Genomic DNA, 24,652 nt, shown 5'->3' on the forward strand with positions numbered 1-24,652 from the left:
ATTTGATAAAGTATATAAACACGGAAAGAATGATTTTGCTGGAAGATAAAAAAAATCTGAAAATAATTTTTGTTAGAGCACCATCAAAATAATTTTGTTTGAAAGTCAAACTGATTGCTAGAATATCAAAATTTTTTACAGCAATACTTATTTTTGAATTTCCGACAAAATATTTTGATGGTGCTTTAATAAAAATTATTTTCAGATTTTCTTTTATCTTCCAACAAAATCGTTCTTTCCATGAATGTATTATGAAAACAGCGACAGCTTTCGAGCGAAAAGTAGTCGCTTTATCTAGACGAGAGTAAAAACTATACATAAAGCGAAGATTAATCTCGTACACGCAAAAACTATACATAAAGCGAAGATTAATCTCATACGTTTCCCGACAGTGGGGTTGGCAGTGACTCGTACTCACTTGGATTAAAATCGCAGTGTCATTGATACCGGAAACGAGCGAATGTGTGTATATCGATCATTGAGAACCAATTCTTGCGAGCGAGACTTCTTTTGATGAAATCAGATGATCGGGAACGAGATTTATGTCGTGAGTTCCGAGATTCGAGATCGCGAGAGACCGGGGGAGAAGAGATCGGGCGACGACGAGGCCTTTCCGAGGTCGTCATTATCGCAAGTACAAATATGGTTTACGTCGTCACCGAGGAGCGCCTCGGGACACATAAAGCAGGAAACATGCGCGTGTGGCATTCTGTACGTTTGAACGGCTAGTCAGTTACTTGCGCGCGCGCGCGTATCACGTCACATGCATGCGCTGATAAGACTGCTTAATAGCATCGCTCGAGCTTGTAAGATAGTACCCGAGACCTAGAAGTAGAATACGTGTAGAACCTTGATTGTGTACCGTGATTCGAGCGAATGCTCGATAACATAGAAATTCGGAAAGTCGAATAATAATAGGATAATAGGATTTTCGAATATTTCATATTCATATTATCAAAACCGCCATATTCCGAGCCGTGATGTAGGAATTCAAGAATTCGCGAGAGTTGAGATTTTCAGAATATTTTAAAATGTATTTCGAGTTATAATATAACGCAAAAATGCAGGGATTACTTATTAATACTCCGATAATAGAGCTTTGCATACCAGTTAAGACGATGTAAAGATAGATCTATTTCGACAAATTTAATTCACATATAATATCACGAATTAAAATTTAGAATCAATCTAAAAATTGTGAGAAAAGTCACCAATTATACTTTGAAATAGTTTTTTTACGGAATTATCACATAAAATGACAGATGTATACATAAATAAGTTTTAAAACATTTTGCATCAAAATATAATTTGCTTTACAATCAAGGTATAATCGTAAGAAAAATAGAGATACGATTTTTTTTACTGATTTGAGTTTACTTCCGTCGACAAAGAAATTCACCTGAGGAAGATTGAAAAATAAGGTTCATTATCTATTATCAAATCTTTTTTGCATTGAAACTACACAAGTAATTAATATAATGTTAATACATTAAGTTAATGTAAATTAATTTAATATGTGAAAAAAAATTTTTATTATACTTTTAGAAGAAAAATATTACCTTTAAATGTAGATTTTTAAAATATCTTTTATTTATTTTTAAGATTTTATGTTTACAAGAGTTCCTAAATATAAATTCTTTTATATACACTTTGTAAATAAAAAAGAAATAATTTTTTAAATTATTTTTATGTAGAGTAATTCAGTTTTTTTTTTAATTTATTTGATAAGCTATCTGCAGAGATTAATTTTCTGATAAATTATTCAAAATTTAAGAAGAAGTTTATAATTATATTTTATGATTTTTTAAAAAAAGTCATAATACAATTAAGTTCTAATTTTAAATTTTTGACTAAAATAACTTTTATGTCTTATTTAGCGGCTTTAACAACATGATATCTCCAATTTTAATATTATGCAAACATGTATTAAATTAAGTGAAAAATAAATTTTGCCTGCGTTTCACTGTGTAACAGTTCGTTTTGACATCGACATTTGTATACGTGATGAAAACGGAGAAAGGGAATGAAACTTGCGCAATCTCGTGACACACTGCGGCACAATTGAGAATTTGATCGCGACAAGGGCACGACTTCGAACAAAGCGGCGTCCTTCGCTGACGCCCCGACCGACGTCCTCATAGTCCGAAATCGACTGACAACTCCCTCGCGGGAACGATCGCTTATTAAGTATTCCGTCTGTAATGACGAGCGTGCATGTCGACTTTTCTTCCTACTTCCGGCGTTCGACGTTCACGCTTCGATTGCGAGAACATTGCATGCTTGCCGTTCAAACGGAACCAATATGTCACCGATATGATATTCGCGTCCGGTTGAAGAATTGATTGTCGATTGATATATTCGGGCAGGATTATTCTAATCACTAATGATAACGCGAAGAATGTTATCTTCATTAATAATCACGTGATTTCCAGACATCATCAGACTTTTTCTAAGAACGAAAGATTGTTAGTCACTCTAAGAAATACTTTCGGAAATACGTCCATAGAAATGTTATCAAGATTCTAAAGTCCATTTTAGAAGATCTATAATTCGCGTCGGATTTATAATTTAATGCGTCATACATCATTTCGTGTCATCTAAAATTGGCTATAAATAATTATTCTTACAACTATCTTACAATTAATTTTATCTCTCTTTTAATTTTTTATTAAATGTTTTTATTGATAATTTTATAATTCTTAAATTAAAATTCATAATAAGACATATAATTCGAAATTTTTTTGGAAAAATCTTGAATGTCTTAATATATTATTAAAGACATTCACAGAAGCTTTTTAAAATCCCCAAATATTTTTAAAGATTCAAAAAAATGTTTAGTCAACTTTTGAAAGATTTTGGAACTTGCATAAAATTTTCAAATACTCGATTTATATCCATTTCTACCAATGTACTTTACTTAACTTTAATCTTGATTTAACATTTACTCTTTATCTTTTTTCTAATTCTTAGAACTAGAGAAAGATAAAAAGTAAGTTAAACCGAGATAAAAGTTAAGCTCATTGGAAGAAACATTAGTCTTGAAAGAGCCTAAAAGAAAAAGTTTTTCATCTCGAGTGTCTTCGGACATTTTTAACTGTCCTTAGCGTGTCAATCATTTAATCGATAATCATTGAGGAATGTAGTGGATCAATTGAAACGACAAAAGAAATTATTATCGGAAGAACGCAAATAACAATTATCGGAAGTCCTTCGCGGGTGGCGGAACGGTGTGCGGTTGTTTTCGAGTATTTTTTTTTTATCGCGGATTACATTCATCACGTAGATAGAACTTTAATAAACAACCGTGCCTCTTCAGCGCATCTCGATATTCCCGATTGACCGATTTCTACACGAACATTTTCTCAGGTCTCCCGGAATTTTCCACTCGCAATTCCCCGTTCAAACTTTTTTTTATTCCACATTCCTCGAATCCGTCTCATTCGAAGTTGTAACTATGTATTTGCACTATTTTGCTCCCCGCGATTCTCAGTGACTGTGATCATTATCTCTCGGGGAGGATGTTGAAACAGCTGACGTCGCTCTTACGTCTCTGACCTTCAATAGTCGAAAATTAGCCCGATAAGAGCTTGAGAGACCTTTAGCAGCCTAGCTCTGTTATTTTCCGCGTCTCTCTCTCTCTCTCTCTCTCTCTCTCTCTCTCTCTCTCTCTCTCTCTCGTGTACACATCACCGTCGTTCCGAGATATCCAAAATAACGCAATCGGAGAACAGTGTGAAGTCGCGATAGGTACGTACGTTGTATGTACATATGCGAATTAAATTCAACTTTCAATTCGAACGATCTTTCTTCCCGGTGTCCTACGGACAACGGAATCATCAATCGTCATATATCAACACTCCTTTCATGAACTCCGTTCATTAACTCCTCCGTCAGATTTTCCCATCGGCAGATCTTTTCTCACTTTGCTCCACTCGGTCACTCGTGCTCGTCGAAGGTGAAAAGTCTATCTTACCTCCCCCCCCCCTTCCTCCTTCTCCGCGTAACTTAGCCTTTCTCTTTCCTTCTTTCTCTCCTTCTCTCTCCACTCTCTTTCTATCTCTCTCTCTCTGTCCCCCCGTCGTTCTCTTTGGCAATCAGCTCGCCCCGTCACCCGTTACTTCGGGGCGAGTATCGTGCGCGCGCGAAGACGACTCGCTCGTGGGATCGACTCGGCTTGGCATGATCGCGAGCGACGCCGGAACGCGTTAGTGCGCCTCGAACGCTTTCTACTGGAGTGTTGTCGTCGCTGCCGCGTGCATTTGCCGTGCGCGTGCAGATCTTGTCTATCCGCAGTCCCTCTTCCACTGCGGTGTCACACGGAAGCTCGGCCGTCGCCATCTTGGTGGTACCAGAAACCTGAACGCGTGCGTGCGCGCGGGCGCGAATGAACGAGCGCGAGCGAGCGAAATTAAAAACGCGCGAGCCGGAAATAAGGAACGTAAACTGTTCCTGTCGATCATCTTCGGATCCTTACTGTTCCGCGCGCGCGTCACGCAGGTCAGAACCGCCGCGACGGCCGCGACTGCGCGATTGCGCCTTGCGCGGCTCGCACAATTATTGTGCCGCGACTCGAATTCATCGGCCGGCAGCCTTGCCGACGGAGTTTGCCTTGGGATTCTGATCGTGTGTGTGTGCGCGTGTCTTCCCTCGCGGTGGAGAGTCGCGTCTCGACGAAGGGCGCATCGAAAGCAACTCCACGGGGGAGATTTATTCGTGAAGGACGTGCGACATGGTGCGACTGATCCGTTGACAGTTTAACGAAATCCTTTCGCGGCGAAACTTTTTCTTCGAGTGTCGCTTTCAATTCTTTGAACGGCATTGCTTACAACATCCGCAAATTCTCCAGATTATCTCTCTTCTCACGTTCTCAGAGACCTGATTTCTGATTGTGAATTCCCCGAGTCCAACATCTCTCATAATTGTCTCAAATTTTTTCGGGAATTTTTAAGTTTTTATCGAAAATCTCAAGATTTCACTAAGAGATCTCAAATTGCCGAACCTTTTACAGATATTTTTGAATTTTACTAGAAACTTTCCCAGTTTCTGAAATCTTACGCGATTCAACCAGTAAATTTTCAAAAACTTGGGCTTGTAAAATTGTTAAATTTCTTTTTATTTCATTAAATTCTCAAAATATTACAGTCACGCTGTCCAGGCGGAAAGAGAGAAAGAGAGAAAGAGAGAGACGCATATCATCCCTTCCCTGTTCGCTTAAAATCTCCAATACAAATCCTTAAACATTTGTACACATAATTAACGCCGTGAATTACCGGAAATCCGGATATAAAATTTCGCTTCATTCAATCGTACTCGTTGAATTCGAGTGTCTGAAAGCCACGGGCGGCCGGAAGAATGATTGATTGACCGGATTAATTGCGACCGGAGGTTTTCCAAGAAATCTTGATAATAATATTCCAACACCTGTGGCTGGCCGTCGGCATTGTTTCCAGTCACATCTCCCAGTGGACCATGTTGGAGTTCTCCGTACAGCATGCCGAAGTCGGTGCGTATAACACGCGGCCCACAATCTCACGCGACGCGTCGCGATCCGCGACCCGCGGACCCGCGCGAAGCGTGCGCGGAATAACGGCAAGAAAGCACTTTCTCGGACACGGCGTTTATTTTGCAATCGCTTGCATTTCTTTCTTCCCTATACGTTATTTTCCTTTGTTTCGTTACATCATACAGGGTGTCGCGAAAGCCGCACCCAGAAATTCCTCGAGTTGCCCTCTGCCATTTCTATAGTCCACGTTGAATTATCAAGCATACTTCTAATCGAGAACGTGCAGATAAATTAATAAAAACACAAAAGTATGATTCTAGCAAACATCACGAGTTACATGTAACGTACTTGTTAGTTGTAATTTCCCACTCAACAATATAACTGTAATGTAACACTATAACTATAATATAACATTACAGTTATATTGTTGAGTTATATTGTTGAGGGAAATCACAACTAATAAGTATGTTACATTTAACTTGGTGTTTGCTGGGATATTATACAAGTGCGTATAACTATTGTAGATAAGTTATAAAACAATTTAATCAGTATAATCAGATATGTGTGTGACGACATGCGATCGTATCGTATTTGAACGCTCGTGTGTCCATGCATTCATCATTTTATTTATTTTCTTCTTTTTTTTTCGTCGAAACATCACGGAGTGGTCGCAATTATAAACGACCGCGAATGAAAGAAAGATCGACTTGACGGAGAAAGCCCACGGCGCAAATCGCAACGGGCAAATCGCTGTTCCGGCATTTGGCCGGCGCAGCGTTCGGTTTGAAAACGTCAGCTAATAATTAGCCTAATTACAGAGCGCGGAATTCTACGAATGCAACGATGCGTTGCGCGCGCGCCCTTTCGGATATGCCGTGTGCTTGCACAATACCGGCAATGAATGCACGTGCGTGCGCTACCAATGGAGGGAGATTCTCAATTGAATGATCGCGATGTTATCTCGTTAACTGTAATTGACTTCGTTATTCTTCGCCTTCGATATAGTTTGCCTACGATTTTCTAGAATGTTCCACCGCCGGCTTGTAAAGAGTCCGTCGTTGCCGGAGGATTTCTTCGATCCACGGATCGGACTTTTTTGGAAACACGAGAAATTATGTTTGTAGAAGAATCCTAAATAGACAGTTTTTTTCCCACATACATACGTATATACAATATAATTAATATTATGAGTTATTATGTGTGTCATGAAATATTAATTGTATTATTTAAAAAACATGCACTTTTACAAGGAAAGTTTCGAAACTACTCGTAAGAAAGAACATTTGAAGAAAGCAAATTAAAAATTTATTTTAATTAAAAAAATATATATATACTAAAATGAAGCTTATCATTAACTTACTTCGGCAAATAATTTTTTCAATAAGAGATTCAAGCATTCCTATAGCATGATATTGATTATAATTAATCTTCTGAATTTTGCACCTATAAGCTGCTGAGTCACATGAGTTACACAAATCTAGATCTCGTTTTCTACTTCTTGATTTGAAGCACGAAATGTTTTCTTCACAGATACTTTTTTCCAAAAAGAAACAAGAGATGCAAAATCGAGAAGGGAGCGTTTAAGAATCTCTGATCTTATTATCTCAATTTTCTCAGCAATGTATACACACGGTAAAAAAAAACGACGTAGTATTAACAGCAATAGCTAACAAAAGTCTAATTAAAAAAAAAATAATTCAATAACAATATTATTGAAACAGATAATATTTTATTATATAGAACAAGAACATTAATTACGTATTTATGTCATTAATGTTATTATTGAATCAACAAGATTATTTTCAGTTAGTAGCTGTTGACACATCATTTTTTTTTCCGTGTAGTTGCGTTGCCGTATAAAAGTTTAATGACCTCGACTGAGCATTCCAATACACTTTAAACGACTAGCTTCTCGTTGCCTTTGCAATATTGCAATATGTCGGTCGGCATTGATCGTTTTCTTTCGTGAATAAAGTCAATCAGCAGGAGCCCTTTCAAGCAGAAATTCTAAACTACAATCATCCTCATTTTTCACAGGCGACCTCGCATTCCCAATTTCTGTCTCTTTGGAAAATCGAAAGAATATGTGTAAAAAAAAAAAAACGTTTTGTCTCATAATCAGAAAAGAAACAAGTTTCAAACTGGTTCGGCAACTTGGACGAATTTTTATGCAAATATATTTTTAAATTAATCTCACACTGGGACGAATGCTTGAATCAAGAAATTGTAAAATGAAAAAAATGAGTTAATAAGCTTTATTTTTTGGTACACGTACATTTAGAAAATTAAAATAATTTCTTTATTTTTTTCAAGTATATCCGGAACTTCCGTCACAACATAAATACACACACAATACAATGCAACACTTACAATTAGATTAGATACTGCCTACATGCAAGAGAGAAACGAAGTATGTCCGAATAGAAAGCTCTTGGATGCACGCAACTTACGTGGAGTAAGCAATTAAATCCATAAGAGACAAGATTGCTTTTTTCCTTACAGATGGCATGTCAGATTCCAGATTCTAATTTTCTAGACAGAAGCGTTCCGAGATGACTGGCGGTATTTCTCATTATAAAGATGATCTTGCGATCCATAATAATTATACATCCGCGCGTGAGAAAGAATGTATATATGTAAACAGAATTTTAAAATGCTTTACGTGTGACGCGCATTTCAATATTACCATTCGTTAAACAACTAGTAGCGATAGTTCACAGATATTCGTTATAAACAATCTTTTTAAAGAAAAAATATATATATAGGTACTTATATATATATACACGCCAAGTACATAAAAAAAATTGATGTTACGTCCTTAAAACCAAAAATATTTTCTTAATAAACAGTTTAAATATAATTATTTAAAAATTGTTTAGAAATGGATGTGCAAAATCAATGCAAGTGCCAAGTATTTTATTATTTTAAAAGAATCTCGTAAAAGCTTATCTGTGACACTATCGCATCGCTTGATATCTTTCAACTATCTTTTTTTTTTTTTTAAGAGTTAAGAAAGTTTTGTCGCTTCTGCGAAGGAGAAAACAAAGTTTTGTTGGATAGCGCTATTATACGCGTCTCTGAGAATTGTCAAACGGATGAGTATTTTCGAATATCTCGCGTAAATTTTGCGGGTGCAATTTCAAGTCGGCCGACGTTCTTGAATTGAAACGCGGCGCGGCGCGGCGCGGCGGCCGGTTCAAGGATCGCCTCGATCGCGGCGATGAGATGTCCTCAATGAATCGAGGCGTAAGCCACGCGTTTCCTCAAGGCGAGCCTCTCTTTATTGCCTGCATCCGGACAATCCGTAGTAACTCGCATCACACGTACGGACCGAACACGCTTTTTTTCTTCTCTCTCCCTTCACAGTCCCTTCGAAAAGTCTCTTTATAGAGATTTTCATAATGCATTATTATTAATATATAAAAATAAATATATAAATATGTATACAGTCACACCTCGATAACTCGAACCTCTACAACTCGAAAACCTCTATAAGACGAAAATTGTGTTCATTCCCTTCCGCTCAACTGCGGAAAACCTCTATAAATCGAAATAAAACCTACCTTAACTCGAATTCTTTGTCAGATATATAGATGTATTATTTTACTTCTGCAACTCGAATTTAAAGTAGTCAGACCTCTACAAGTCGAAGTTCACATCTAATAAGTCGGAACTTCTATTGTCGCTGCCTCTCTAATTTGAAGTAGCTATGTAACCATGTGTGTAATCATAAGTAATAGCCTGGTATTTTGTTTTATGATTACATTTATTATATGTATGCAATAAATAATTCACTGTCAAATATTGATTTTTTTTCTCTAAAAGACGTTATAATCGGAAAATTATAAACTCTTGTACAAAGCCTCCGTAAGTCAAATTTTCATATATTAACCCTCTTTTACTCGAATTTCGATAAGTCGAAAACTCTATCATTCGAGGAGTTTTTCTCTTCCTTTGAGATTTGAGTGATTTATCGAGGTTTGACTGTACCATAAAATTAACAGGTATATGCCCTTAGACATACAGATTTACACCATCTATTACCTAATGCCAGAATTCTTGAAGTTATTTAGAGACGAAAATTCTATAATCATGTTATATATGTGTGCGTAAAGTTTTATTTAATTTGTATGAAATTAATATAGGTGCTATAATTTTATTTGAACAAAAAATTGTTGTATCAAAAATTAAAAAATAAAACCCAAATGGTTCTGTTTAAAAAAAAAAAAAGCTAAATGATACATATCTTTACAAAACTGTTGTACAATTAAAAAATAAAACTCAAGTAATGCAGTCTTTAATTAAAAATAAACATTAATTATTCTACTAAAATTGTATGTTTCATTTGTATAAAAGTTTTCATTTTAATAAATGGTGCCATAAGTTATAATTTCATAATAAAATATCTTATTCAATCCAAATCATACGTATCTCGTGTAGCGTTTGTATTAAATTAATTAAATATTTGGCATCAGTAACTAACACCCAGTTTTAATTCCATAAGAATATAATATCTTACTCAACTCCAGCGATATGTTATGTATTTTATGTAAATTTGTAATTCCAAAAAAGGCTTTAATAAAGGTAAAAAGGTACCAGTAAAACGCAGCCAAAAGTGTATGCAATAAAAGTTTAATGCATCCAAAAGTATATATAACGAAGTGTAAAAAAAATTTATTTATTTAAAAATTAACTGTTTAAAAATTGATATAAAACGCAAGCTAACTATTAGCTATGAATATCATTACTTAAAAGAAAAGATTTCGAAAAATTCTATAATTTGTAATTAATAAATTTGGTACACTATTATATCAGGTGTCCCAGATCCACTGCATTATCTGCCGATGACATTCTTGAAGTTATTTAGAGACAAAAATTTTAATTCTAATATCGAAATTGAGACTATTTTAGTTTTAGCATGCACAGCCGGTTAATTATATAAGTAAGAAAAATTACGAAGACAAATTTAAAGGTGCACGCAAAAAATATTTTAATATTAATGTTTATTTACGAGTACCTTTACTATGCAGTGAACCTGAATTTTGAACCCGATTGACCATTTTTAAACGCTTTCCATTTAAAAACTTATTCTCAACATTTTGGTATTATTATAGAATTTTCGTTCCTAAATAACTCCAAGAATCTGCCATTAGCAGATGGTGCGGTAGGTCTGGGATATCCTGTATGCATAAAGTTATTAATTTTACGATATTATTTAGATATAATTATATTAGATAGGTTAGATTGTATCTTGCGTATTTAATATAACATATTTTTTTTATACGATTTTGTTGATATCACCGACTTTTAGGTTTCTTTTGCTTTGATTAAACAATTTTTGCACGGAAACGTAATCGCGAATAAAGCAAGTGCATTTGAGAACAGAATTCTTTGCGCGCGTGCCTTTCAGTCGTTAATTACCATATATTGCGGCAAGGTCGAAGCTGAAAAACGCGGTCCCAGCTTTAATATGGAAGCTTCAATATGTCTTAATATGCAAATTACGTAATCATGAGGCAAACAACACGCACGCGCGCGAAATTATTCACAAAAAGATAGAGGAAGAAGAAAAAACAACACGAGAGATAAGAAACGCGATGTCTCTCGACGTAGTCGTGGTATATTTCGACACGAGAATCGAATACTCATCCCGTGCACAACGACGGGTATGCACATAAACGTTTGGAAATACTTTGAAACCACAAGCACTCGTCATTACTTTAAAGTACTCGTGGATTCTTTCCGTGTGAAAACAAAATTCCGACCAAAATGACGGAAATATGACTCAAGAACTAATATTCGCTAATGGAGTGCATGTTAGACGCAACAAAAAAAACGCGATTTTATTTTGTTCACATAATTATTCCTCACGTTATACAACTGCATAATCAGATTTTATTATATATTTTATGATACGTTATTATATTTTAAAGCAATTTTTCATGATAAAGTTATACACGTATCTATATATAATAAGAAAAATGATATTTTCGAAGTTGATTGATGCTACGCCGCAGATGTAACAATGTATTTAAAGCTAGTGGCGTGTTGACCAACAATAAATATTAATAATGTAGTTTTACATCATAATTACATAATTTCTTTTGGATTTTTTACATTTCTATAGATATAAACGAAAGAAAAAGAAAATTATTAAAAGGTATAATTTTTTTGAAAAAAGTTTTTATAATTTACATATGTATACATATATATATATATATAATTATAAAAATTATAAAAGTTAATATAGATATATTAATAATTTCTTTTATTTTATGTTCTTCACAATTAAATCTTAAGTATGCATCTTAGTATGCATAGGTTATGTGTTTTAAATAATATATCCAAAAATGACGATATCTAGAAAATAAAATAAAATGAAAAACTCGAATCGTGCTTTTTTTGCTCACGGTTATATATTTTCTCCAGGAATTACGAAACTTTATCTCCTGCATATTCTCTCTCTCTCTCTTTCTCTTCCCCTCTTTCCTCTCTTTCTTTCTCTCTCCCCTTCTGTTTCCTTCTTTCTTTTTTTTCCGTTTTCTTTTTTCTTTCTCACTCGTGAGTGCATTTTCTCTCCTATTACGAGCGGTCGTCTTGGTCGATGCCCATAAACGCCGATCGCCATCGGGCCAGCGGCGATTGACATCCAGGAATCCTGCACGTGCGGATCATGTCATCGGATCGCGTGTGCTGGATTTCTATGGGAATCCAGAACAATGTGTCGATTACGTGACGGTGATGTGAAATGCATCTCTCCCCCGCATTGCAATCGGTATGCGCTTGTCGGAAGTAATGTGTGTGTGCGCGCGCGCGCGCGCGCGCCTTGTGAATTATTCCGTTATTTAATATAAATATGCACACAAGCAGGGTAGTACGCGTTTGTCACGTGACAGCATTCCTAAGATTATCATCCCATTCCAATTCTCTACGGAATATCCTTGAAATGATATGGTACGCTATGTGGATTATTATTGTAGAGAGGGGGAGGGGAGGGGGAAGGGGCATGTCAAGGATCGCCACGTGTGATCACGCTATCAACGAATTTAATTACAGCGATCGAGGGTTAATTCGTCGGCGCGCGCACCCTTGAACTTTTTTTCAGGCGCCCGACATTCACGAGCCTCATTGATGCCTCGAGCGCGCGATTACCAATCTGGAAATCGGCACGAGCGACCCGCTATTTATTTAAACGTGTCTCGTGCGTTAGTAATTTCGAAAGGATGGTGCAAGCCAGACGTGTTATTCGGCGGATCGATTGCATTTGGAAATATACGCAGGGACCTTATACTGTGCAGGGACGCATACGCGGAGAAAAAAATACAAAGAGGGATACAATTGTATTGTTCTTGTTACCTAATTGGCTATAAATGTTGTATCTGTGTCAATGAAAAATTGCTGATTTTGCAAGGAAAAAAGAAAAAATAGTATTTTTAATTATATAATATATTATTTACGACAATTACGACATGAATTGGCATAAAGGGCGAACTTTCAAATATTTGAACACATACACACACACACATACGCACACGCACACGCACACATTAAACGTAGAAGCTTTACTTTAAACTCAATTATTTATCTGTGATTCGCATAAACTTACATGATATTCTTATAATACTTAAAACGTAATTTTTGTTACACGCGCGCGTGTATTGTGCCGTTTCTCTGTGCGGAACATTTTCACGTGCGCCCCTGGACACCGAGGTTATTTGCGTTTTTGAATGGAGCTATAAGCGACGCCGCGGGCGAGCGCGAGAGACGGTGAGAGGCGATCTCGGGATTATAGAAAGTCTTCAAAACGGCTTTTTTAACGCGCGCCCGCGCGCCACACACTGCGCCGCCGTCACGATAAAGTGGAGCGATTAATACTGCCTTCTCTCTTTCTCTCTCTCTTTCTCTCTCTCTCTCTCTCTCTCTCGTGAGCTAGAGATAGTAGCTGATTTCAGAGATTTATTAAGTAATCCATTCCGATAGGGCGTTCGCCCGCTTGATATCCGAGAGGAAGGTATTACTCGAGTAACTAGTCGACCAATCAAAATGTTTAAACGTTGAATGCATCTTGATGTAAGTACATAGAATTTGATTGTACGTGTTTTTATACACATTTCAAATATAAATATCCAAATGAGTAAAATTGCAAAATACAAATGCATTCAAGTATATATATCTAAAACTTTAAACGTTAATTAAATGCCAAACGCGCATATGCAAAAAATAGTATTAATTGCACAGGAAAATTATGTTTATTAACAGCATAATTATCAGCTCAGTCTAATTAAAAATAATTTTATTAAATTTCATTAATAATATTAATGAAACAGTCGTGCTCTTGTTTTAATAAAATGTTATTTGTTTTGTTAATATTAATTTTTTAAAGTTTATTATATAATTATTTATTTATTATTGAATAAGATCTCAATAAGATTATTTTTAATTAGACTGCTGTTAGCTGATATTTAATACTTTCTTTTTTTTTTCTTCATGTAGTGTAATAACATTATTTAAGAATTTCTTAATTTAAGAAATCTATATTTAAAGTCCTGTAGAATCCATTTTCTTAACATTTAAAATATATGAGTAAATCTCTTGGTGAGATATTTTTTGATCTCGCGTAAAAATGATCCTGTAGGAGAGAGGAGTTTGATTAACATTACATGGGGAATGCTGCAAAGAAACGTAAATACCGTAAGGTTTCAAGGACCCGTTTTAACATACATTCACGATTGATATCAGTAATGTATGTAAAGTATGAATTTTCAAATATGTGAAGATGTATGAAACTATTCGAGCGTTTGAGTCACGTGTATTTTTGTGATCATTCGTGATTTCGGTCGCGTTTGTTCGCTGAATATCACCGCTCGTTCCGAGGGCATCGCACGTCGCGAAGTGAAGAGTAGAAAAAAAGAGTAAATAACGAGGAGAGAGAGAGAGAGAGAGAGAAAAAGGAGGGGCGAGGAGTATCAAGTGGACAGCAGGAAGTAGACGGGGACACAGCCGTCGTTATAGCCGCCTTTCATTTGCATACGTCATAATGTAATTGGTTACTTGCAGCATGTTCGGCTCGCGCATCTATAATGTACTTGCAATTGACGGTAGCTCTGACCTTGTCATGGAACGAGGAGCAGACACAGAAAGATTTTTAGAACGTTCTTCAATAATGAATATCAAGTATCTTTGGTTTTAAATATTAAATAGGAAAACAAGTTTTTTTTGTACTTGAATTTTGAATTAAAATTCCACGGAAGTTTCAATCCATTTTTAATATAATTTATATATATATATATACCTATATATATACATATATAATACATGTATGTTTGGTTTAAGTATATAATACTCAATTTTTTAAATAATAGTTATAATATTTTTTTAAATAAAAAAGTTATTTTATTTAAGAAGATTTGAATAATAATTTATGAAATTTTAAATTATAAACGCTTTTTTGAAGATATTGAAGCTATTTTATTTTTTTGCTCATAAGTAAAAGTAATTTAAGTGGCAGTATCTTTTAAATGAATATCAAAAATTTATTGCACATTGTTTGTCATAAAATAACTTATATTTTATAATTATTAATTTAAAAAATGATTAATGCATTTAAATCAAATCTACTGTATATTTAATATACATATTTTTACATATTATACTATTATTATATAATGTACACTATATTGTTAAATACTTACATAATGTATATACAATAATTTATTATAATCTTAAATATTGCAAAAAAGCTAAAAAGAAAATGTTTTAGACAAAAGTTGTATGGTCTGAAGGGAGATAAAATCAATTTTTTTAAATCGATTTTTGAAGGTCACGCAAAGGTCATCGCTATTTTTAAAGATAGAATTTTATTGTTTTTTTACATAACATGATTCTTCTATTTTAATTAATTTTTAGAATAACCAGAGAATAATTTAAGTAAAAAACCATACAATTCTATTTTTTTTTTTAGTATAAGAAATATGGCGATAACCTTTATCTACCTTAAAAATTAATTTTATCAATATTTGATCTTCTTTGAAAAGAAATATATTATTTATATACAGGGTGCTCTAAAGATCGTATCAACGTTTAAGGGTAGATTTCTGAGATCATTTTAAGACAAAAGTTCTAATACCAAAATTATGAGGCTATAATAGTTTTTGAATTATAAGTGTTTAAAGTTAACTTTGTCAAGTTAAGTTATTGTCTTTACATGATACATAAAGCGCAAACTGTCAAATGACATTTCTTTCAAAAATCTGTTATCAATTGCATATCTTAAAAGCAAAACTAGTTATCAAACGGTACATAATTAGCAAATGATACTTACTCTACAAGTACTAATACTTGGCAAGTAAAGATAAAAAGTGTTATTATAAAAATGAAAATATTATTGCACAATGGTATTGCGCAATGTGTTTGCAGAAATATCAATAAAACTTAATCTTATATTCACATATGTAATCCTTATATCGATATTAATAAAAGGGGCGATAAATCAGTTTTTGTTTTTAGGAATTTGCGTAGGCCGTACCTGAGCGCGCCAACTTTAGATGATCTGATTAATTAATTTTAAACACTTATAATTTAAAAACTATTATAGCTTCATAATTTTGGTATTAGAACTTTTGTCTTAAAATGATCTCAAAAATCTACCCTTAAGCGTTGGTCTTTATGGGATATCCTGTATATTAAACAGGGTAATTCATTTTTATTTTAACAGTATTGCAAGAAAGCCATTTTATTAAAAAAAATGTTAATGTATATATATATATATATATATATATGTATATACATATATATTATATACATATACATATATGCATATGTATGATGTATTTATTCTATATTACGTATTACATATCCTGTTTGTCTTTAATAATAAAATACGTAAATAGTGAGATTGTTATTAGAATATTATTATTATCATTATAATAAAAATTAGCATTCTTAATTTTTGGAAAGACATGAATTCTCAACTGGTTGTAATGAAACAGTTACTGTAATACATGTATACAGATCGATTTTACTAGTATCGTTATTCTATACGTAACGACGTAATAATTCCGCCGTTTGGAAACGCCGTCACGCGCGCAGGTCGTATCCGCATTTAAAGCTCGGATTCGTTAATTAACGCGATTAGCGTGCGATTCGCTGACGTATCTGGTCACGCTCGTGACGATCACGTGCACGTGCGACGAAGTATAATGTGTCAGGTGCAATCTGTAATATTCAGACGCTGTGTCGTGACGCGACGATGTTCCGGCAATTATCAGGAAGCCGATTCCGGCGCATGAGCGACGCGGCTGGAGTTAAAAGTGCGAACGACGCGCGACGGAGTGCCGCGCGTTTGACGACGACGCGCGTTTAGGGACGCGGGTGTACCACTTAGCGGATGCACCGTATGTCCTGCTCTCGTTATATCACAGTGAGAGTCCGATGTTTAACACTGACTTTCTTCGTGGAGCCGTACGTCGATTTTATCCGCACTTTCCACCCGACACTTGACGAGATAGAACGCATCAGCGCATATAGGAAATACTATATATTCTATTTTATATGTGGATAAACTCATAAAGTGGATTCTCGAAATTCTGCATTATTTTTCCTAGTATTCCTTGTGTATTCCTAGTATTCTTTGGAATTACCCTCTTTTTCTAGTTTATTTTTACGCTAAATACACAAATAAACTTGTATAGTATATTTTATTTATACAGTCACCTCGATAATTCGAATTTCAAGGGAAGAGAAAAACCCTGCGAGTTATAGAGTTTTTGACTTATCGAAATTCGAGTAAAAGAGGGTTACCATGAAATTTCGATTTACGGAGACTTTGTACGAGAATTTATAATTTTCCGATTATAATGACTTTTAGAGAAAAAAATTAATATTCGACATTATTTATTGCATATATATAATAAATGTAATCATAAAATAAAATATCAGACTATTACTCATGATTACATAGCTACAACTTCGAATTTTAGAGGCAGCGACAATAGAAGTTTGACTTATAGAGGTGAACTTTGATTTGTATAGAGATCTGGCTACTTTAAATTCGAGTTGCAGAGGTAAAATAATATATCTAAATATTTGACAAATAATTCGAAGGTAGATTTTATTTCGATTTATATTTTCCGTAGTGGAGCGGAAGAGAATGAACAAAATTTTTGTCTTATAGACGCTTTCGAGTTGTAGAGGTTTAAATTATCGAGGTTCGGCTGTATAAACAATATTAATTTGAACTAGACCGCGTGAATATCTCCCAATAAATTTAAGAGCGCCTTCTACGGTCACAGCTGCGGATCTTGATACCTAATAAATTCTATGTGAATTTTTAATTCATTATTTAGTCATTTAAACTGCGCGCCGAATCAATGTCGGATTTGCAACGCAATCATTAGCTGAAGTTGGAATAGTGATGAGATCACAATTGATCTTCAATTCTTAATAATCAAACTAAGCATCTTTAAAATTTAAAATACTGCGAAGAACTTATTGCGAAAAATATTATCTCAGCCAGGGTTTGAATCTGGGATTTCTCGACTTTCCGGAACGGGCGTCTTTAACCGATTCGATCACCGAAGCATATGATAATATTTATCGCAATAACTGGTATATTGAGTGAGTACGTACATATATACTAGAGGCAACGTATATTAAATGTATTTTATTTAATCTTATTAAAACATAATAATAATTTTTATATTCGTGTAGGGAAATCTTAGGGGACTTTACAATCATAGCAATTACAATTCTTAAATGATACAATTCTTGCTATTGATCTGATTCCATTATTCAAATTTTTTTATCAAAGAAGGTATAGTGGCATTTCAATGCGCCTGAACGCCTCATAAACCTGAATTGCTTAGAACAGTCACGATTGTTTCTTCAATCGATCTTTGCTGGATGCGAGTACTGGAGGAAATCTCTAGAGAGATATTGCCTACATCTACAATGTAGGTTGTGAAACAGGTTGCAAGCTTAATGGGTTACCGAGCAAACGCTTGTTCACCAATCACCGCGTACGTGGGATCGATCGTCCGCGCCTATCGAAGTAAATAACAATCGACAATAAATGACGAAAAATGCGTGCTTCGTAAATTGAATAAATTAAATTGTTCTGTACTCTGAGAGATTGCATCATTCACGCGACGGGCAACTATTGTTCCTATCCTCTCATGACATTTTGTTGCTGGTACTCAGAGAGAATACTAAATACCAACGACTAGAACTAGAAAACTGAAGATAAACAATATCTCAATTATATTGTATAAAGGTTTCGGAAGGAAAAATGAATAAGTTTACGAATCAAGGAAAGTGTACACTGAGGAAAAAAGTGTAAAATAAAATAAATATTTTTTTGATTCAACTATACACGGACCACGGGCTGTCAAACTATTATTTGTTAATTTAAAAAAATACTTGTAAGTTCATAAAAATATCATGTCAGTATTATTGATGTATGTTTAACTCAAAAACATATAACTGAATTAAAGAAAGACTGTCAATAAAATGCATTTAGTGTATATTAGTGCATTTAGTGCTATATTAACATTTTTTCTCAGTGTACTAAAAGTACATATACCAGTAAGTACATATACCAGTGGTAGTAAGATGGAATATAAGAAAATATATAGATATAATATAATTATCTAAATAATATAATTTCAGTAACATTTGTTATTGATATAAAAAAGTGTTATAATATGTTACTGTGTCATAATTGTTGACTTTAGAAAAATGTTTGTTTAAATTGAAAAAATATACTTATAATTTATAATCTGTTGTATTGAACTCTATTACTATTTATTATAGTTATTCCGTGATTTCACTACAATTAAATTGTTCCAACTAACGAAATAATGTTAACATGCAACATCATATATGTATCTTGCTATGAATCTATCTTGATAATTCGACATTACTTTTAAAGTAAATTAATTAGTAAATAATTTATAATCTGTTGTATTGAACTCTATTACTATTTATTATAGTTATTCCGTGATTTTACTACAATTAAATTGTTCCAACTAACGAAATAATGTTAACATGCAACATCATATATGTATCTTGCTATGAATCTATCTTGATAATTCGACATTACTTTTACTCTCGTGACTTTATAAAATTACTTGCAGTACATAAATCGGAACATACATTTTAGAATAGTTATATTATACTTGTCAGAACTTTTATTTTTTTCTGAGAAAAAGTATAGAACGATCAACTAGGTAGAAATGCGCCAGCATTGTTCCAAAATAAAATTGTATTATGTTTTGGTTTTCTTTTTGATATATCCTCATGTGGTAGATTTTTTACAACAAATCTGAAACAGACATTCTTTTAACAGAATCTTTGACCGAAATTGATTTTTTCTGAATAAGAATGCCGAAGAATGCCTCCTTATATTTATCGTAGTTTTATCGATATAATATATCTTTGTAATTAGATCTCTAATTAAGATCTTGAAACGAACTCCACCTGAACTAAAGGTTAATTTTTTTTCCAGTTTACTTTGTTAATTGAAAAAGTTAATTTTTAATTTATTATCCATTATCGTTCGTTAATTTCTTATCCATTTGACTTTCCAAAGGAATTTATAGTTAGCAAAAAATTTCGAATTTTATTTTACAATTCGAAAATTGTCGACGCTTGATATTTATTGATTGTAAGAAAAGTTAACTGTCTGTCAAAGATTTATCATTGAGACAGCATCCGGTGATTTTTTGAGACAACTTAATCTTACAGTATTAAGATTGTCAGTAATAAAACAGTAATATACATATATGTGTAATAATTTTTTTTGATATATGCTTATATGTAGATTTCAAATAAGATATTTTGGAACTACCAAATATCATATAACAGCTGAATTCTTAACCAAAAATTTTTTTCTGAATATAAATACAGAAGAGGTCATTATTTATGGTATAACTTTCATATAAGTAACATATCTTTATAAATTCTGTAGTAGGTATCTCTAATTAAAGTATCTTCTATAGTATTTTTAATTACAGATAAATTAAAATAGATCTCTAATTAAAATTCTCTCGAAATGAACTTTATCTGAAGATTAATTTTCTTTCTAGTTTATTTTGTCAATTGAGAAAATTAATTTGTATTATCCATTTGCCTTCCCGAAGGGGAGTTTACTTTGCAAAAAATTTCTTGTAATCGCTTATAAATTGAAAATTGAAAATTGTCTCGACATATTCGCTGAGAAACGCCGACTTTAAATTGGCCAGAATGTCGTTGAGACAGCATCCGGTAGTTTTGAGACATGCTGTACATAATCTTGCAGCATTATAAGGTTACCAAAAGAATCAAATACGCAAACAAGCCTAATTTCGCATTCATTTTTCCCCTAACCCTGTCAGAGATCACATCGCATAAATAACTCCCAATCAAAGGGTTAATTGTCGCGGTGCTGGGCTCTACAGCTTAATACTTTATAGTTTAATGTCCGTCCGTCAACGTGGAAGGTCGCGATCGCCTCGAGGGCACGTAACTTTACGACGCGACCCGCATTAATAATCGCGCTCCCCTCGCCCTCCTTCCCCACCCCTGCGTCCCTCTAATGTAAAACGGCCGTGTGCGTATACTGATCTCACTCCGCTCTTATCTGTTGCAGCACTTTCTGCAGCCACCGAGGATGTGGGGGATGGGCCTCAAGGGCATGAGAACGACACTGGTGAGTGATTTATGATTTCTTTAAGAAAAAGAACCCCGTTCTTTAATTTCTCTCTTCTCCTTCACGTGGATTTGTACTCGACTGTTTGAGACTCCCCAGCAAACACTGCAGATTACAACTACAATATTGCAACAATGTAATATTTCTGCAATATATAGCTAGAATGTTACAATGTTGCTGTAACATTGTAGTTATAATCTGTGTTTGCTGGGTCCCGTGTCTTTAAAAATTGATCTCTGCGCGTGTCACGTGTATTGATGTCGTCCGCCGGCTGCATGCGAATCAATCGGCACAACCGCGGTGTAACATTACGAGTATAATTTCTCGAGTAATCATCCGCGTCGACGACAGTTTTACTCGGTATTCGCTATTCTTATGTCTTTCCACTCGCGAAAAGGAGGAAAAAGGAAAGAAGAAAAAAAAAAGGAACGGAAGGACTCGTGAGAGACTGCGCTAGAACTGGGAATTCGTGAGGAGACATTTCGTCAGCCATGTTCAGTCAGGATTTGGTCCAGGGTCGACTGGATCCAGTTTCCGAGTGAGCGGCGAGATTGATGCTAAAATATTAACGGCGCGTAATTCACCAATTGATGCACTCTCGGTCGGCCAGGTCTCGCCTCGCGACCGCCTCTCCCGCGTATCCGCCGATTGAATCGCAATTATAGTTAGTTTAACGCGTATACGGTGCGGCCCAGTATGCTCGATTAATTGTATCCAAATACGACGTTATCTATTTGAATAGGCTCAGTGAAACATGATTTTCCGCGGGCGCGGAAATGTGTTCCTCTGAGAAATTCCGCCGTTTATTATAACTCGCGACAGTGAGTGATTAATTAGCGACAGAACGGTAATTCCATTCGAGAATATGCGTACGCAGGACGCCCTGTCCGATCCCGCATAAATAATGATTGGTCCCGAGTATAGTTTGCTTACGACCAGCTGTCATAGTAATGGCCGATGCACATGCAGATATATGCAGCTAGGTTTTTGCGTTGCCGCTCAACAGAGTGAGTCACGCCAAATCTACATAGGAGCTGATTTCTCAGATTATCAAATAACGAGAAGTTTATATAATAACGGACGATATTAGATGTAAAAAAATGACCTAATCGATCAAACGGAGCTTTCGGAACACGTTAAGTTTTTAAAGTCCACTGGGGAGAAGTATTAGAGTAACGCAAAACAATTATCCAACAAATCCTAAATTGTTAATAATTGTTTTTCTTTTGTAAAAATTAGCATACACGAAGGTTGAATGTAAAATTAATTTTTTCATGTTTTATGTTTTTACTTATATCTTCGGATTGTCACCCACATCATAGGCTTACGATGTCAGAAATGAATAACTAAACGCGCGGCGAATCGTTCGTTTAACTTATGTCCATACAAACGACTTTTAACGAGAAACCGCTTTATTGCGGATAAAACGAGAAATAGGTTGCAAATTGTGTTATCAGGTCTGACATCTGTCGACATAATCTTTAGAAACACATCGAGGTTTATTAGACGAAAACTTGTATCTGACAAAGATTCGTATTTAATCATTTTATTGTATATACGTTAGATTGATAGCAAAGTTTAATGACACATTTCATGAGTTAGTGTCTTATCAATTTGAAATGCTTTCGTGAGTTAATAACCGTGTTTCAAATTGCAAAAATTATACGCATATTATTTCTTTGATTCTGACAAAATGCAGGTATGAATAGTCTCTAAATTTTAAAATATCAATATTTTGTAGCTTCTGCAATTGTAATTATTATTACCATTTAAGTTTGTTAAAATTTTATAATAGATATAATATGAAGTTAATTTAAACCGTGACAGAATTATAGTTACAACTTTTTTGTGTGAGATTGTAATATGAGAAATATTTAATGTAAAATAATATACATCGAAATATACATCAATAAGTTACATGGTTTATGAAATAATAAATAAAATTCTATTAAAAAAAATATATATATGTATATATTAAGCGATATTAATAATTTTTATTCAAATTGTTTTTGAAATTATTTTTCTACTGTTATTGTAATTCTAAAATTGAATGTTTATTTTCAATTTAATAACGAAAGAACCGCATGTCTCACACACATATATTTTTTTTAACAGTTCTTCCCAAATAGTACAGAAAGTTTAAAAAGAACTTACAATCAGTCATCAATTATGAGTTTATTTTTAGAGAATCCTTTTTCAAAAATTCTGAAAAAGAATTCTTTTTGTGAAAATAAACTCGGAATTGATGACATACGATTGAGTTCTTTTTAAACTCTCTAAGAAAAACTTATAAAAAAGAGTACATGAATGAATTCTTTTTGAATTTTGTGTGTTATTTAAGTTCATGAGTCGAATAATACATCGACGTTCGTGCGTTATATCATTTAATTTTAATTTGCAACTTATAATTTTTTAAATTTTAATTACGCCACTCAGACATTCCATCTAATATAATAGCGACTATATATTTTTACTATATTATATTGGATTCTTTTAAGTGGAACCATGGTTTTTATTATTGACTACGCATCTCGCTTTTTAATATGTTCCACATCTCTGTTACTCTCGGACAAAATTTACCACTGGTTTCTGTTGTAATATTAAATCTTTTTAATTATTATATATACTGCGAAAGACCGGCCAAAACAGGATCGAAACGTTTATAATTTATGTATTTATTTATTTATTTATTTAATATATTATTATACACATCGACTCATATAGGCATTTTATTAAATATTTACTTTTTTTTTGTTATTGAAAAAACATAAGAAAGCCAGTAGATGCGAGCCTTAAAGGTGCAAATTCAAGAGACGCTCGTTTTAGCGTTAAGGTCATGGCACACAGAAAAACTTAAGCAGTAAGACGTAAGCAATAAAGAAATCAACATGTTGAATTTTTGGTAATCGCGTGTGACTTCGACTTTGACGCTAGCGTCAAAAAAAGAAGCTGGATTTTCTTCTGGATTCTCAGCTTCAGCGTCAAAAGCTGTTGTTGTTTTGTTCTGAACATTTTAGATACGAATGATACGATTGACGTTAAACTTGATGTTGCTGCTTTTTGTGCAAGCTAACTATGATCGCGTAATTTTGATGCTAAAAATGAGCGTCGAGCGTCAGCATGAAAAGGCACTTTAAGCCGGTTCTACATTATAGTTGCAAGCCGATCGCAAGCTTGTTGCGACAGCCAATCTGAAGCTTGCATTTTGAAATCAATACTTCGGATTGGCTGTCGCAACAAGCTTGCGATCGGCTTGCAACTAATGTAGAACTGGCTTTATGTAGCCAAAACATTCTCTAAAACTACAATCTTGATGCCCTCTAGTAGAACATTTAAGTATTAACGTCGTAATCCTGGTGAGTGTAGATAAAGTAGGAAACGTCCTATTTTTTAGTCGATAACACGTATAAATACGCGCTTTTTACTCAGTTATCGACTTACGATATCCGCTATTTTGCAACCAT

At 34.1% G+C, this 24,652-nt stretch overlaps 1 protein-coding gene across 5 annotated transcripts in view; it reads left to right on the forward strand.

The window, feature by feature from the left end:
- The window catches only part of LOC105448566, a 109,276-nt gene that overhangs the window by 30,723 nt on the left and 53,901 nt on the right, over positions 1 to 24,652 (forward strand). For 3 of the 5 annotated variants that reach the window (XM_011687217.1, XM_011687219.1, XM_011687218.1), the window contains exon 3: positions 21,129 to 21,188. In XM_011687217.1, coding sequence (XP_011685519.1) covers positions 21,129 to 21,188 — 60 coding nt within the window. Of the gene's footprint in view, positions 1 to 4,070; positions 5,504 to 21,128; positions 21,189 to 24,652 lie in introns of those variants that run through there. The other 2 variants (XM_011687220.1, XM_011687221.1) reach the window with 2 other exon arrangements.

This window comes from Wasmannia auropunctata, unplaced genomic scaffold, assembly GCF_000956235.1.
Source record: "Wasmannia auropunctata unplaced genomic scaffold, wasmannia.A_1.0 LD336083.1, whole genome shotgun sequence".
Lineage (NCBI taxonomy): Eukaryota > Metazoa > Arthropoda > Insecta > Hymenoptera > Formicidae > Wasmannia > Wasmannia auropunctata.